Genomic DNA, 18,571 nt, shown 5'->3' with positions numbered 1-18,571 from the left:
CCGAGTTATATGCGTTTATTAGATTTCACATTGATTCAATAAGTGTTAATTTCTTTTGTATTGTTATTTTCTCTTTGTCGTTCATAGATCGATATATCAATGAATCAGTTCAATCCATAAATGTCAAAATAAACAATTATTGCCTAACAGGTGTTTTGTTCCGAGGTTTTTCTATAAATAATGACTCAAGAACACATATAACGCATATAACTCGGAATCCAGTTGAGATAGGTATAGGGACGTGAATAGAAAAATTGTAGAGTGTGTTGTACTGATTCCAAGAATTGAAAAATATACTAGGTGTCTAATTTGAAAAAATAGACTTTTTTACAATTTTGTAACTTGGCAAATGATGATTTTTTTTGGTCCGTCTTGTATTATTGACATCCATAATTCAAAAGCAGTGACACAGATCAGATCAATATCTAACGACTTGCAAAATTTCTGACTTAAATCTCAAATATTGAGCGAACTAGAGTCATTTTCGTAATACGCCAATTTGATCTTAAATTTCGAAAAATAATTAATAACTCAAAAACCGTTGAAGATAGGGATGGAAAAGTAAGAGTGAATAGATTCAATATTTCATGGAGTATCATAAAAAAAATAGAAATACCGGATGTCTTATTCAAAATAACAAAGTTGTTGCCAAATTGTCGTACATCCGGCAACACTGGAAATATGAAATTATTTTAAAAATGTACCTTACATGGCCAAATATCTATCCACAAAATTTGAAATCTTTACCATCAATAGTTTCCATAATAATCTAATAGGCCACTCACCTTGGGACACCCGATATAACAATATCAGGAATGTAGAAGTGTAGTACAAAATGTATTTTAACAACATACATTTATGCACGAAATTTCAATCAGGTATGATAGCATTCAACGTTTAGAAGTAGTGAGGAGATTTTTTTTAATTCATCAACTTCGGAAGGATATATCTCCCTCAATATAGGTATACATTTTGGGCCATAAGTTTATTCACCAAACTATACTAATTTCTCAATGTACTATCACCCCCCGAAAGCTCGGTACACATTTTTGACTCAACCTGTATGCTATTAACTAACTGCAACAAATGTGTTAGAAGAAAATTCAAATTTGTTTATTGCCGATGAAATCAATCTTTTTATTGAAATTTACAAATTCTACAAAAATTTCTGGCCATGAACATCCCGTCCTTTTTGTATCTTCTCATATCTTTGACCCTCCCTGCAAAAAAAATTCTAAGGAAAGCAGTCCAATCTCCAAACGATATTCTTTGGATAGATAGACCATAGCAAAAAAAAAACTTTTTTCGGCAACCGTCCGGGAAGTGCTCACTTTCCGGACGCTTTTTCTCTGAGAAAGTAGCATTTCCCGGCCTAGTCCGGAAAGTACGTACTTTCCGGACTAGGCCGGAAAAGAATCATAGAATCCATAGCAACCGAGATAACGGCTGACAGTTCATATGAAATTAGTTGTCAAAAATTTGCATGTTTTTTTTATCGCAATCGCAATAAAATTTGGAAAGCAGCAGCGATAGTGTTATTTTACATGGTTGCCGAAAAAATATTGTACGCAACACGCCCGAAAATGGTTTTTTTGGACTCACAGACTTCCAGGACTCGCTTACGCTCGTCCTGGAATTTTGTCTATTCGTCCAAAAAAACCCCATTTTCCGGACTTGTTACGTAAATTACTATTTTCGGCAACCGTCCGGGAAGTGCTCACTTCCTGGACGCTTTTTCTCTGAGGAAGTAGCATTTCCCGGACTAGGCCGGAAAAGAATCATAGAATCCATAGCAACCGAGAGTTATCTCGGTCAGCCGTTAGGCTGACAGTTTATATGAAATTAGTTGTCAAAAATTTGCATGTTTTTTGATCGCAATCGCAATAAAATATGGAAAGCAGCAGCGATAGTGTTATTTTACATGGTTGCCGAAAAAATATTGTACGCAACACGCCCGAAAATGTTTTTTTTGGATTCACAGACTTCCAGGACTCGCTTACGCTCGTCCTGGAATTTTGTCTATTCGTCCAAAAAAAACCCTATTTTCCGGACTTGTTACGTAAATTACTATTTTCAAGCTACTTTCTAAATAATCATTGAAATTTCATATTCTTGTTTTTTTATCCATACATCGAAGACTTCTAATGGTTTTGAAACCTCAAATTCCTTCCATACCGAAATATTGGGATATAAATTCAAACAAATAGCTTCATAACTCTCGATGAAGATCCAGCAAAATTTATATCAGAACCACCCTGTACACAAAGACCTCGACAAAGACCCATCCAAACCGTTATTATTTCGACACTTCTGAAACCTAATGGCCCCGACTAAAGACAAAAGACCTGTCCGAAATCATCGACATGCATAACCACTTCGAAAAATTTGCCCGCGCCAGTGGCGGCTCATCTGGGTCAGATACCGGGTCGGACTCCACATATCGGAATACAATAATGTAAATTTTTACATCTACTGCTGTTATCAGATTGAAATTATTCATTATATTACTTTCTTGATATTTATTTTTTGGAAAAACTCTAAAAGGGCATGTGAAAATTCGAGGTTCTGACTTAATTGGAGTCTTTTTAATGCCATTGCGCTCTTGGAGGCCACAGAATTGTATTTTAATGAATCAATAATATGATGTCATTGCTGTCCATCAATTTATACAAGGTGTTTCTAAATTGGAGGTACAAACGAAAATGAAAAATGTTTTGATCAATTTTAGAATAAAAACCTATAAACATGCTTAAACACTTTATTTTCGAGATACAGGATGTTAAAGCTTGATTTTTTTTTAGTTTTCTTCATAGTATAGTGTTCTCAAAGCACCTGCCCTTCGCAATATATTTAACCTAAATTTGACATTGATATTCCACTTTAGGGTTTTCATAAATGCTAATATTAAATGTAAATCTATAGAGTGATATTTTTTCTGGGACAGTGCCTGCTTCTTTCCTCCAGAAACTATTTTTGGTAGGCCACTGGTAGTTTAGAAAAATATGTATAGGAACTTTACTCCAGTACTACACTTTTTGGTGTCTTGTAGTTCTATCCTATGTGCAATTTTCTAGTAACCCTCAGGAAAATCCTAATTATTATAAATATCCAGTAAGTAAGCTGTCATGAATAAATTTATTATAAGTTTTGTTACTAATTCAACCAATCTGAGCGAATATTAATAAAGATTCGATAAACTGGTATAATTATCACAAAAAGTAGGACTCCCTGTATCTCGAAACAGAGCGTTAGTGGGTCCATATTTGAAGGACTTTTTTTCTTAAAATTGTCCAAGGAATCTCTTATTTTCCTTTGTACCTCCAATTAAGGAATACTCTGTATAATAATAGATAATTTATCAGAGAAATGAAAAATTATTCTATACAGGGTGTTTCCAAATTAGACGTGAACTTTAGAGAACGTGTTAATATGACTCATTTGCTGTCGTTTGAGCCATATTTAGTGATAACCAAAAATCAATAGTTCACGAGATATTTTAGTTTAGTATTTAGTTTTGAATTTTAAAGTATTTCTCAACTTACTTCATTTTTCGTAAATTTTTTCTACGTTGACCAAATTTGATCATAATTTTGGATTAAATACGTGGCCAGTGAGAAGTCCGGACCTAACACTGTAAGAATAGACGAAGCAGCGAAAAGATTGAAAGTAAATTTCAGGCGGAAAGTAACAACTGAAGAAATAAGAAAGAGGGCATGTGCTTGAATAAGAAATGGTGGAGGTCATTTCAAACACAATTTCTATTGAAATTTTGAGTTCAATTGCAATAAAAAAATATTTAATTCATAACTTTCCTTTTTTTGCTTCTTTTCATCTTTCAAATCAAAACCTGCTGATCTGAAACAATACAGCATTCCAACGAAAACTTTTTAAGGAAATAAAGAAGGAATGTTGCAAGTTTTTAAAAGAGTTCTGTCATACATAAATTGTGGAATTCTAACGTTGCCTGCAAATATATATTAGAAATTTACAATTCTTTTCTTCATATACCAACTTTCAAGTCATACTTAATCTTATTCAACATCTAATACCTTTAGCATAGTTTTGGTTTTTTCTACATATCATATTCTTTTTTAATGAAAATAATCTAGATTTTAATTCAAACTTGGTCAAACTAGAAAAAATTGACGAAAAATGAAGTAAAGTGAAATTTAAAGAAGAAAAAGAGAAGAACTCTAATATCTCGAAAACTGTTGATTTTCGGTTATCTATAATTATGGCTCAATCGACAACAAATGAATGATACTAAAACTAAAACTTTCCTCAAGGTTCACGTCTAATTCAAAAACATCCTGTATATAGGTTGATTCATTAAAAATTTCCAATCTCAGAATTATAAATTCTAGACAATCTAGACCTCAAAATATGATGACTATGCCCAACAAGCCTCGTAGAAATATTGCTGGTTTCAGAGATACCGGGTGTTTGAAGTTTAAATATGGATTTTGATATTCGAAATAATTTCTCATGTTTTTACAATTCCTATTTGAAAATTGGCTATTTTAAGTTTCTATGATTTTTCGTTCGAGAGTTATCGTGCTTTTCGGGGAACAAGCGTTCGAAAAATTCCAACGTTTCAATCGAATTTCTATAATCAAAAAGAATTATGCAATACCTCAACAACCCACCACGGGCCGCCACTGATTCAAAACCTCTTTGAAAGTAGTGTCTACCTGAAAATTTATCCCGAATAAATCTGAAACTAGCCAAACTACTATCTTCGTATCGAAGTCGCATAATCAAACGATAAAACTTGCAGGTAATTGACAGCTTTCTATCCTTTCCTTTCTAATCTCGATCGGTCTTGAGGAACAACATTAAAATTCTGGAGGAATTCGCATAATCCAAGGCAGAGAATCAACCTTAAATCTATACTTTCCAATGACGCGCTAATTTATGAATGATTAATCGATTGTTTTACCATCTTAATTGAGGCTTTTGCAACGTCCTCTAGGTTAACAACAATCGCCGGACCAAAGTTTATGGTCTTCCTTTGCTGTTCTGGCTTGAACGTCGAATTTTTCATGGTCTTACTTTGCACGTCGCTCATCGATGACCCATTTGCATTAATTTTCTACCACGATTTGAAGGTAATAATTACGTAATAACTGTTCGTGGAATTTGACCAACAACTTAGTTCATTCGATATACAAACAGAGTGTCCCGAAACTACGGTGCCAAATTGCCAAAGATTTTTATTAGGTGTATAACTTTGCTTCCGCCTTTTCGCAATAGATGGCTATAGCGGTAAGGGGTAGACGAAATAAATAGATCGTAGACGTCATTCAATGAGCTTAGTTATTTGTTATTTGTAAACATAACGCCATCGAAATATTAGACGATATGTGTCTGCATCATAAAGTTATTCTCGATTAAACATGTCAGCTTACGAGCCAAATTCTCGTCATTTGCGGGAGGTTTTATTTTCTACTTCAATATGAAGAAATCTGCGGCAGGGGCTCATCGCATACTCTCAAATACCTATGGTCAAGCCGCTGTTAGTGAAAGAACGTGCTGAGAGTGATTTCGACGTCGGAAACTAGCATGGCGGTGGCAGAATTGGAGGCATTACTTGATCAAGACTCATGTCAAACTCAACAAGAATTGGCAGGATCATTAGGAGAGATGTTGAACGGCGTTTGTTTGCTTGTTAACAGCTGCTTGCAAGTTTTTTAAATAATTCTGTCATTCATAAATTGTGGATTTTGAAAGTTGCAGGCAAATTTATATCATAAACGTACTATTCTTTTCTATACTTTCAAATCATACTAATTCTTATTCAACATTGTTTTGCTTTTTTCATCGTAGAAAAAAATTGGGGAAAAATGAAGTAAGGTGACATTTTTTCTTCAAAAACACAAGAACCCAAATATCTAGGAAACTGTTAATTTTCGGTTATCAATAAATATGGCTCAATCAACAGCGAATGAGTGATATTAACACCTCCTACTAGGTTCACGTCTAATTTGAAAACACCCTATATACAGTTATTGTGTATCCAAGGGTGTATTTGTCGAATGGTTCAAAAGCTTTTCTCATTTTATTTTGTGTATTAGAAAAATCAAATATCTCTTTGTGTGGTATTTTCTATTTCTATGTTTGCTTTTTTGGAAATTTTGCTCATGACTTTCGTGTCGACTAGCACCAATCTTTCATGCCTTATGATATCATATAAGATAAATTCCAAACCCTCAACGTTTTACGAAAGGCATCGCTAATATACATGAAAAATTCAACACCCTAATAACCTTATCTCTACGACTATCTGAGGCAGACAGCGTTTCTACGAAACTGATTCGTATAGCAATTTCTTCAGACGCAGTCAATAGACAGACGGGAATTTCCTACAGTCCCTCGAGCGTGACGAATCGTCGAGCAGCCTGTACAGAATTGCGTTATCAGCGGCGAATTTTTAAAGGTCGCCACGGATGTTCGGAACTGATGCGATCATTTGTAACGATGTGTGTATTTTTCGAATTTTGAGCCGAGTTTGATCTTAAACTATCAGGTTCGACTCACTAATGATGAATTCGTTCTCTAATTCGATTTTGTCCGGTCATATACACGACAACTTTGAGCTAAATCCGAATAGAGGTTCCGTGAAAATGAAAATTGAAATGTTTTGTTTAATTTCAAAATTTTCAATAAAATTCAAGATGATCGAAAGAAAAATACCCAATATTTAACATAAAGCCAACGGATTTGAGATTTTAACATAACAATTTCAAGCTCTGTGCAAAGGTTTCAAGATCATCAGAACCATAGAAACTTCGATAGGAATATTAAAAAAAAAATATCCAATATACCAAATACCCGATCATCATATTAAGATTCTACGTGTATATAGACTAACAATTCCAAGTTGTATAATGTTGGAATTTGAAGATACTGTGCGAAGATGCGCAAACGTCGCAAATAATCGAGTGCAAGTCTGAAACTAGATACCTACTGAATCTTGAAACTAGAATATTTTAGTTCTGCGGAAATGATTCTTTATATCGAAAGCACCTTTCCGATTTATCAGTTTTACACCAAGACGTTATTAATTACTCGGCAAAAGCTTTTGTCCCCCTTCCACCCGAGAGTCCAAGTTGTGCTCTTTCAATATCTCAATCTGCATTTATTTCAATCTTTGGTTTACTCTATTATAATGAGAGATTCAAAAACATTTAATATAATATTTAAATCTAATGGCTGAATTTTATGACTGAATTTGGATTATATATCAGAAGATATAATATATATCAACACTTACCAACAATGGAATATACAAGTTGTAATAATTAATTGATTTTGATTGTTATTAAACCCTCAGAAGAAGGAGAAAATTTTTTTTTATCATTGTAAGTTAGAATAAAAAATCGTGTTAGCTGGAATTCTAGCGTCACAAAGTGCATCATTAGAACATTAGAAATCTTCGTGCAAAATTCCCTGTAAACCGGCTAATTTATTTGAGTGGAATCAGTCAAAAATCTCGACAAGGAATCGTCTTGCCGAAAAATGTATCGAATAAAAGGTTAATGAATCCAAACACCGAAAGGTAAAATGGATGTAGATTATATATATAAAAGGTTAATGGTTTTGAAGGGGGAGTTCACTTATGCCAGAATTTCTTTAATTTCATTTCCCCTCGTGGGGGTTCGGGGTCAACTTTGGAATTTCATATGGGAACTCTGTGTAAACGAGTGTGAACTTTCTATCCAAACGACCTTAATCCATTCCATTAATCATTTTTTTCAATATTAACAAGTGAAATTAACCTGAAGAAGCCACAATGTTGGCGAAATGATTGATGTTAATATTAAAGAAAATCGTGGATATTAAGTTTGTTTCATTTCATTATAGTACAAAAATCGAGAATTAAAAGTCTCTTTCTTCTAATACGCAATATGAATTAAATCATGAAAATTCGGAAAAATTAAATTATTTGAAATAATACAACAATGTGTTGAATATGTAGACTAATTTATTTTCAGAAATCAAAGTGATCATTTGTTGGTTTTTATATAGTTTCGAAAGTAGGTAGATATAATAGAAAGTTTTTATTTTTGTTAAATGAGTTACTAATTGAGAATAGACGCCTCTTAATTTTTGGTAGAATTTCAATCATAAAGAAGGACTATCTGTAAATAATATATACGCCATATTGGTAATCCTTATGGGGTGAGATAATTACGGACTCCACAATATATCACACTCTATGAAAATATCGAGTCAAGCTGCGCAAATTTGAAATTCCTTTTTGTTTTTTTGTTTAAGTAGTAGGCTGGTGCCAGAATTGTCAAATAACTTTTTACTTCGTTCAGTTGTTATGTGAAACCATCACTTGATTTTTGTAAGAACCTGAATCCTGTTTGATAAGTAACCTCCTGAATCCTCCCTGTATCACATACAGGTAATAATGTTTTATACCTCAGTGATGTATTTTGTTTATTTACCGAAATAAACTCCGAAAAAAAGAAATAAGTAACCTCCTATTAATTACATAATAATGTTAAAACCAACACTCTACATAGCGTACAATTGGCAATGTCTGTATAAATTATTCTAAATAATTAAAACAACTCAAGTGATGGTTTCACATAACAGCTGCCAACAAAGTTATTTGACAATTCTGGCTTCGGCTTTTACATAAAAAAAAGTAAAAAGTTCAAATTTGCATAGCAAGACTCGATATTTTTATAGAGTGTGATACATTGTTTAATCCGTAATATTTGTCTTCATCGCCCTATAAGGAGTACCAATATAGCGTCCACAAGAAAAAAAAAATGACTATCGCGTTTTCGAAACAATGGAAAACAGAAAAACATCTGACGACACCATTAGAATCTCTAATAATGACTACAAACCAAATTTCGTGAAGTTATCTCCAGAAACAAATGGGTTATACAGAAAAAAAGAAAATCTCGATTTTCAGTTTTTTCGAGATATCTCAGGAACCATTGTCCATTAGAGATATTTTGGATCTGTTCAAGCCAACATACTCTACCCAAATAACGCAACTTTTTTGCGATATAAGCCACCCTGTATTTCTAACGGTTTTCGATATCCCTATAGTGCCCTTCTAACCCTATTTATCAATAGCATTACTCAAGATGAATTGATTCAATATAAAAAAAAAATAATCACAAAAACTTAATTCATAGACACAACGTAACGCTATTTTGCACCTATATTCATAACTCTGTGATCTCCAAGGATGCAATTAGCGAATGAATGAACGAGCGTCCATCGTCAGTGCTTTCCTAATGATTGAACATCCGACCAAGTCCGTCCGTCCGTGGCGCCTTTAGGAAAGCGCGAGTATGCGACGACTTTGGCCGTATTATAAGACACTACAAAGTGTATAAACCCGTGACAGTCTGGCGGGCAGAACGGCTTGCTGATAAAATTCGGATGGCCAGTACCGCTGGTAGTCGTCGGTTTTGGGGGGAACGGGAGGAAGCTGCACTTCTTGGCGAAGCCTCCCGCCCCCCGCGCGCTCGTTGCCAGGCCTGCTGCGTGTGAGTTGCGTGGATGCGTGTGCCCTCTAAAGGTCCTCGAATTGATGCTAGGTCATTGGTTTTTCAGACTTTCGTCCTTCAAAACTCAGCGTGGAACGAAACTCGAATGTCGGCTGCTCGTTTTCCGTCTATTATTTATAAAATATTATATTTCATTATGAGTATAAACAGCGTGCCAAAAAAGTAACGTAACTTGTCAATGATTCTTGTACGAAGATTTCACAGGGCAAAAAAAAAATTTTTTTTGACCCTGGGATTTTACTGATTTTAGAGCTGATTTCAACTATATTTGGGAAGCTTAATCTGTTTTTCTCTATCAGCTCTACATTTTTGATACTTCAACTTTTCTACCAATGTAGGTTTCATTCAGTATATTATTCATTTATGAGAGTTCGAAAATTATTATATATTCATTAATGTAGGTACAATGGTTCCATTGTCAGTCTGTAAATTAGTAAATTTCAGGTAAATCCATAAATAGTGGAACCATTACCTATCAGGCACCTGAACTGACCCTTTTAATCCCCTAACTCGGGTAAGTAAGAGAAAAAATCATACTTCCTCCGTTACATATAAAGTTGGGCTTAATGAAGCAATTTGTAAAGGCTCTTGATAAAAATGGGTCATGTTTGACAAATATAGGGGTGAAAATGCATCAGATGAACAAAGAAAAACTCAAAGCAGGGATATTTGACGGACCACAAATAAAACAATTAATTAAGGATCCTGCCTTCATAAATTCAATGAATCAAGTTGAACGAGAAGCTTGGACATCATTTGTTGCAGTTGTAGAACATTTTCTAGGCAAACATAAAGCTCAATACCATGCTGAAATGGTTAACACGATGCTTAATAGTTTCAAATCCTTAGGGTGCAATATGATTATTAAAATACTATTTTCACAGACATTTATACCGTTTTCCAGAAAATTTAGGAGACATGAGTGAGGAACAAGGTGAAAGATTTCACTAAGATATTAAAGTTATGGAGGACCTTTAGCTCTACCAAAGAATATAGGACATGCACATGATGGCAGAGCGAGTGGCAGATTACTGCTGAAGTTTAAAAAGGGACTGTTTCAAGATTCAAGAAGGTTGCGGAAAAGAAGTTTTCGAAGTGTTGAGTGACTATTTAATTTCTTCAATGTTTTTTTTGTTTGCAAGTACGACATAATTTTGTATTTTATATAACTTTACTATAACGATATTTCTCGCCCCTTACGACCCGCACCCCTCTACTCTCTTCGTACAAGAATTACTGACTAGTTAAGTTACTTTTTTGGCACGCTATATTATTTATATGTATATAGGGTGTTAGTAAATAGGTGCGACAAAATTCAGGGGGGATTCTGTATGAAAAAATAAAGAAAGTTTGCTATATAACTTCGTATTCCAAGATACTGGATATTGAAGCTTTTTTTACCTGACTATTCATTCCTCTCAATTTTTTGAAAGAAAAAAATGCACTCCACTGAGATATTCAAAACTAAAAATCATTTTTCAAATGCTCGTTCAATTTATGACAGAAGATCTCTAATTCCTTCTTTAAGTATGGGGTGCCGTTTACATGCAAAAAAAATATAAGCTTTTCTACATTACCAAGAACTATACAAGGAGTTCCTCAATTGTAGGTACAAATGAAAATAATAATGATAATAATAAAATTTATTTAGCACCCGGCTAGTACAGTGATAGATTCCTCGGATCATTTTAAGAAAAATGTCCTATAAACATAAACGTGGGGTCGCAAAAGCTTTGTTTTCGAGATACAGAGTGTTGAAGTTTGATTTTTTTTCATAGCACCTTCTCTTCACAAGATATTTAAATTGAATTCAACATAGATATTTCAATTTGAAGTTTCCATTATGTGATATGCTAATTTTTAATGCAAATCTACAGGGTGATATCTTTTCTGAAACGGTGTCCGCTTCTTTCCTCCAGATTTTTTTTTCTGGTGAATCACTGCTAGTTTAGAAAAAAATAAAAAAGAAACTTTGGTCCAGTACACCCTTTTTGGTTTCTTGTATTTTCTGCTACCGATTTCTAGAAAAAATTCCGAACATTTCTTTAGTAATCCTCAGGAAATTCCAAACTATCATCCAGTTAGTAAGCAGTGATAAATAAATCAATTATAAGTTTTTGTACTTGTTCACCCAATCTGTAGAGAATATTAATAAAGATTCGATAAACTGGTATTAATCATCACAAAAATGTAGGACTAGGCACAATAAACACACTGTACTTCGAAAACAAAACAAAATTGTCCAAGAAATCACTAATTTTCCTTTGTACCTCCAATTTAGAAAGACCCTGTATAATAATAGATAATTTATCAGAGAAATGAAGAATACGCGTTAAGATGTTTTATTTCTTCGCATAAAAACGGCGCCCCATACGAAAAAAAACCGTGACAGATTTTTCGTCACAAATTGAACGAGGAATTCGAAAATCATTTTTAGTTTGTAATATCTCAGTATGCTTGCCAATTATTGATATAAAATTGTGTCTCTATCAGAAAAAATTCTTAACTTATTATACTGCAGTTATGGAATAGTTTCGAATAAGAATTTTTAAAATATTTTTACGATCTGAATCGCCATCTATGACGATGTTAATATGTCCAATAAATGGTGGAAGCGTTAACTTTTTGTCGTTTTGTTATTGTATACTTTTTAAAAGATAGAGATTAGTTCATTTTATGGGAGATTTGATTCCAAGATCATTCCACATATATCGTTCCCTACAAATCCAGAATGAATAATATTCAAGACTAGTCTAAAATTAATGGTGGATGATCCAACTAGTTATTGTCACCACTAATTATTTGTTCTGGAACCTGTATCAATAGACTAATGGCTATTTACATAAATAATTTCGTGAAAATTCCCTTCAAAACAATCTATTTTATGGCTCTTGAATCTCCAATATGAAGCTCCCTAAGACCTAATCGATAAAAAGATATTCTGGTAGAGCTGATGATTTTTAGGCATTATTTGTTGTGTCCATAGACTAATTGTAATTTATGACATTTAAGGTTATGTACCTTCATCCTACATATGTTTAATGAATTTTTGAAAGAAAGTTGTATAATTTTTTTTAAACTTGAAGATACTTCTCATCAAACAATATGAGTCGAAAAAGTCATTGCAAATTACAAGCTGTTGTATTCACAGATACATTTGATGATGAGTTTTATCCATTAACTCAGGATATTCCTTCTGTAAGTTCTCTGAATAATTCTTTGAAATAATATCTAATGGTTATTTTTTCAGACTCTTATCCCACTCTTGAACAAGCCCATTTTGAGTTACACTCTAGAAGCTCTCCAAATTGGTGGGATAGACGAGATATTCCTATTCTGTAAGTCTGGTGTACAAGCTATTAAGGAATTCGTAAGGTAAACAAAATTTCAATATGAAGTTCATATTCTTGTTGGAGAACTTATATTATTTAATTTTTTATGAAAAAATAATTTTCTCACTACAATATGGTTTTGGTTAATTATTCACATCAGAATAGTCTTATAAATAGATGAATTTTCAATATATGGAAGATTCATAATTACATAAGATGCTGTAAATGATATTCATCTCGAATTGATTTCATGAATGAAAAAAACAACAAACAGGGAAGCAAAAGAAGATGAAGCATTATGGACTTATCTTACAATTCACATCATCACATCAGAAAGTTGTCAAACTTTGGGTGATTGTTTTCGAGATTTGGATGCGAGAGGTTTGATTAGGGATGACTTTATTCTTGTTGGACCAGGAGTAATAACAAATGTTGATTTTCGACCAATTTTCGATAAACATAAGTAAGTAATTTTGAAGCAAATAAGATCAATTAATTTAATCAACCTTTATTTTCTTAGAGAAATAACAAAAAAGGACAAAGGTGCTTGTATAACGATGATGTGCATGAAAACTAGTAAAGTACAAGCTATAAAATGTGAAGTTGACAATTCCTTGTATATTATCACTCCTGAGGGTAAATTGGTATTTTATAAAAATTGTGAAGATTCTGAAGACCACAGGACTAAAGTCCCATTGGTAAGATTCTGCCATTGAAGATTATGAGTATTCAAGAGAAAACTGATTGAGATGATTTCTTTTAAAAATTTTAAATGAAATCATTCAATTTTTTCTAGTCCAAAAACTCGATGGATATTTTGAAAATTATTAACTGCATTCACATCTTGTATACATATAATATTTTTTGAGGTATCATACTTGAGAGAATATAGAGAACAGCTATGCATTTTGCTCAAAAATTAAGAACTAATACCATAATTTAAACAGAAAGTTATACATGTAACTATGATTCCTCTCGGCAAATGAATATAATTCATAGAACTTCTATGTACACATTGATTGAGTTATATGTTATCTCAATGGTGTGAACATCGAAAGAATAGGAGTACATTAACCCAATGTGAAACCATTAAATTATTACAATTTTTTATGTAAGCGGACTATGAAAAAATGATAAAGGAAAAGAGTGTTCCGTTTAATTAGAGGAATCTATAGTTAAATTCAACTTTAAAGATTTACCTTGTATATTATTAGGAACTATTGGCAGACTGAGGTCGATAGCCATTTATTTTATAAAAAATTAAATCTGATTCTCAATCATCAGGACTTGATATTGGCACATGATCAACTGGTTTGGCATCGTTGTGTGAGGGACATTGGTCTAGCTATTTGTTCTCCAAAGTTCCTACCTCTTTTTTCGGACAACTTTGATTTTCAAACCAAAGAAGATTTCATTAAGAATTTATTGATGAATGAAGAAATATTAGATTGTACCATGTATGTACATTTACTTAGAGGGGTAAACTTCGGAGCTGCTGCAATAAATTTGCAAAACTACCACGCCATGAGGTAAATAAATGACATATTCATTCAATATTCGATTGCCTTATTGATATATTTACTTATTTTTTTAGTTTTGAAGTATATGACATGCGCTTAGGTGGGGGCTTCAGAGAGTAAGTAAATTTTTAATTAATTTTGTTTTCTATTTCTTCCTTATATACTGAAATATTTATATACAGGGTGTTCCTAAGTTGAAGGTACATTTGAAAATCAGAGATTCATTGGACATTTAAAAAAAAAAATAAACATGAGCCACCTTTTTTTTTATGCAGAGTTAGAATATTTTTCAATTTCTTTTTCTCATTGGATTTGAATTTCACAAGATATTCAACTTAAATTTGGCATAGGTATTCCAATTCAAAGTTTACATCATGTAATATGCCAATTTCGAGTGCAAATTTACAGGATTATATATTTTCTGGAACAGTATTTGCTTATTTCTTTCAAAACTTTTAGTCTGCTTGTATTTTAAGAAACTGCTCCAGTTCTAAACTTTTGGTTTCTTGTAGTTTTGTCTTATCTGATATTGATTTTAAGAAAAAAGTTCGCAGTCGCAGGGAAAAATAAATTGTCATAAGTTTCCAGTTATTAAGCTGTGATCAATAATTTAATTATTAAAATTATCACAAAATTAGAAATACAAGAAATACACTTTATTTTGAAAACAAAGCGCTTGTGCGTCCATTTTTATAGGACCTTTTTCCTTGAAATTATCCAAGGAATTTCCTATTTTCATTTGTATCTCCAATTAAGGAATTTTTTATTTCAAAACTAAAATGGAAAAATAAAAGTATAGGATGTTATTTTCAATTGTTATCAAACGCAAAGTATTCTTATATTTTACAATTATTGTAATAAAATTATTGAGCAAACCTGTTATAAACTGGTCCACTCCTCCTTATGAGGAACTATACTCAGATCTTTAAAAGCAAGAGTAAACACACTCTTGTTCACATGATTTTTAATTAGCGTTTCATGCATATTTTGACAATTTATTGCTGTTATGTTATCCCCTGAACAAAAGTGTACCGAGAACTCAAATTCTTTCATATCACCTGCAACCAGCTCAATTTAATATCTTTTTTTTTTCAGGAATAGACTTATAAATACCGATAAGTATATCCATAGAGGAATTGCAGGTCGAAGTACTAGTGTTCCGAAATGTGCTAAGATATCGAAGTGCGTGTTAGGTGAAAATGTAAAAATTGGAAAAAATGTGTACTTGGAGGAATGTGTAGTTTTATCAAATTGTGTCATTGGTGATAATGTCAAGATTCAGTTAAGTGTTGTTGGACCAGATTGTATTTTAATGAACAATTGTCAAATTAATAATAACTCTGTATTAGGGAAAAATGTGCAAATTAATGAAAATGTAATAGTTGACAAATGTTTAGTTCAAGCAACAAAACCGGAATTCTGTGAGTATAATATTTTCCTTCTGATTATTTCCATATTTGCACCTTTATTGCAAAACCTGGCTGATCATTTCAAACATAAAAAGTCCCGAAAATAACTAAAGTCAAATATTTATGAATAAATGTAACAAATATTTTTGCAGGTGATGAAAAAGATATTTTAGGCGAACATGCATATATAGCACATTTAGAAAGAAGTAATAAAATCCCTGAATTGAGTACTCGTGAAACTGTGATGGAGAAAGTGCGAAAAGTTGAAGAATACATCGAAACAGATGCTGAAGATGATGAATCTTCTAGGCAGTCTCCCGAAATAGACGATACAGAAGGTATGAATATTTGACCAATAATAGAATTAACTTTCAAGAACAATAGTTGACAAAAAAACACTTTGAATTTGACTTTTTAGATTTTAATTTTTTTGAGAAATAATTATGTGAATTGAAAATATCCAATTTTTTCAAATAGCCTATTATTAATAACTGATAGTAGTTCCATCATCCATGATGGAAACAGCCCAAATAACTATCTAACATTAATAACTGATGTTATTCCTTGATTTTGAATTCCAATCCATTTCAATTATATTACTTCCAACAGTCTTTCTCAATGAAGTCATCGAAAGTTTGGCAAGAGGTATCGAAGATGATGTCAATTGTGAAAATTTAATTTTTGAAATCAATGGCTCGAGATATGCATATCAGATACCACTTCATGAGGTGAGTTAAAAATTCAAATTATTTCCCTTCAATAAACTTATTTATTTATATACTGGGCGATTCATCATGATGTACATTAAATACAACTGTAAATTCCTGACATAAAATGAAAACTTTTTTCATTTACCATTTTTCAAGATTTGACTCAGATGAAAAGATACAGACTATTATTTTTCCATTCACATGGGTAAGCCAGTCCTGGATACCAGAGAGGTAACGGCCAAGGCCCCTAAGGAGGTTGTCAATTTTATTAACATCGTTGACGACCTCCCTGGGTTTCTATGAATGAGTAGGGTAGTGAACAAAAGATCTGCATGGTCGCAGTTTCCGGAAGGCTTACCGAACCAAAACGACCCCAGTTCAAATCAAATAATAATTATTTTTCCAAAAAATTGTTTTTCCTTTGTAGGTTTAGCATGGTCATTGAGAATGAAATGAAATTTAGTGGAAAGTTTTCTATAACTAAGAGAAACTCCTCAATCATTATTTTTACTTCTTTTAATGATTTCCAAGTTATAGCCTCACCGACCGGTAAAACGTAAAATCAAAGATAATTTCAAGTACCTTTTAGAATACTCAATCATTTTCAAAAATGAAATTATTATTTTTCCAAAAAATAGTTTTTCCTTTGAAGCTTTAGCATGGTCATTGAGAATGAAATGAAATTTAGTGGAAAGTTTTCGATAACTAAGAGAAATTCCTCAATCATTATTTTTTACTACTTTTGATGATTTCCAAGTTATAGCCTCACTGACCGGTAAAACATAAAAATAAAAGCAAAGATAATTTTAAGTACCTTTTAGAATACTCAATCATTTTCAAAAATGAAATTATCCTTAATCATTTGAATAATATGAAATCAGTGAAAAATCAACAAATTACACTATAATAATGGATCCACCTGTTAGCAAGGAAATACCTTGAACGCAGCTTAGGCCATGTTGCCGCAATTTTTTTATTTAAAACTAAGTTACGAAGTAACATGCAAAATAACATTTTTCAAGTACATACTACAGAATCAATGATTTGAAATTGGAATTTGATTGCAAAATATTACCTTTCAGTCACTTGAATTTTGTCTGTATTTCATTACATCAACTGACATAGATAATGAAATACTAGCTGTGATCCAAATCTATTGCCATCATTTTATGCGTTTATTAGAAACGTCATTTTCGAATAGTTTTTCTTATTGTTTCTTTATTTTACTTTATAAAACATTTACCTATATTTTTATTCCTTATATGACGTTAATAGTCTGACCTATGCATACTTTTTCTCAAATCTTGACATTTATTCTTGTAGATACCTGACTTCAATTTTCTGTGATTTTGAGAGAAGTATTACACAATGAATAGGATATAATGGAACTAGCATTCATATTGAACTCCTTTGAAATGAATATTGTCTAATTTCAGTTTCTATTCCTGAAAATTCCAGAAAAATTAATTTGTTTGAATTTCTTTTAAGTTTATGTTCTATTTTCAGGTGAATTTTTTTGTAGTGAAAGCTATCCTAAAAATGTATTCACAAAAAAATACTGGTCTCAAATATTTAGCTACATTGTTGACAAAATTCCGTCCAATTCTCAAGAACTATATACGTAATGAAGAATCAATGAAAGATTGTCTAAGTGCAGTTGAGGTGAGTAACTGTCGTCAGAAAACTCAAGTTTTTTGCATTTTTTGGTCCTACAAGTCAATATAATTTATTTTTTTTTAGGATCAAGCTGTTGGTAGCGGAGAGGAAGATAAAGACTGGGTTCTTTATGTTTTGAAATGGTTTTATCAAAATGATATTTTATCAGAAGATGTAATTTTAAATTGGGGTAAATCTTTGGATACCTCAGAGAAACTATACATTAAAATATATCCATTCATGAAGTGGTTGGAAGAAGCTGATGAAGAATCCTCTGACGAATAGTATTTTATAAATAGAACATTATTTTCACTAACTTAATTTTAAGGTTGTGATTTAAAACCATTTAAATGATATAATCTATATAATTGTGACTGAACAAAATATATATTAATTAGATAA

General features: G+C 32.2%; 1 protein-coding gene across 1 annotated transcript; it reads left to right on the top strand.

The window, feature by feature from the left end:
- Positions 1–12,546: 12,546 nt before the first annotated feature.
- On the top strand, positions 12,547–18,571 carry LOC123685441 (translation initiation factor eIF-2B subunit epsilon). Its single transcript, XM_045625143.1, has 11 exons — positions 12,547–12,740; positions 12,793–12,917; positions 13,149–13,337; positions 13,395–13,572; positions 14,159–14,403; positions 14,469–14,510; positions 15,490–15,815; positions 15,956–16,141; positions 16,413–16,531; positions 18,020–18,175; positions 18,254–18,571. The coding sequence occupies exons 1-11, from the start codon at positions 12,648–12,650 to the stop codon at positions 18,452–18,454; spliced, it is 1,860 nt and encodes a 619-aa protein (XP_045481099.1). The 5' UTR covers positions 12,547–12,647; the 3' UTR covers positions 18,455–18,571.

Source organism: Harmonia axyridis, chromosome 7 (genome assembly GCF_914767665.1).
Source record: "Harmonia axyridis chromosome 7, icHarAxyr1.1, whole genome shotgun sequence".
Lineage (NCBI taxonomy): Eukaryota > Metazoa > Arthropoda > Insecta > Coleoptera > Coccinellidae > Harmonia > Harmonia axyridis.
This window is presented reverse-complemented; position numbering and strand designations above follow the sequence as displayed.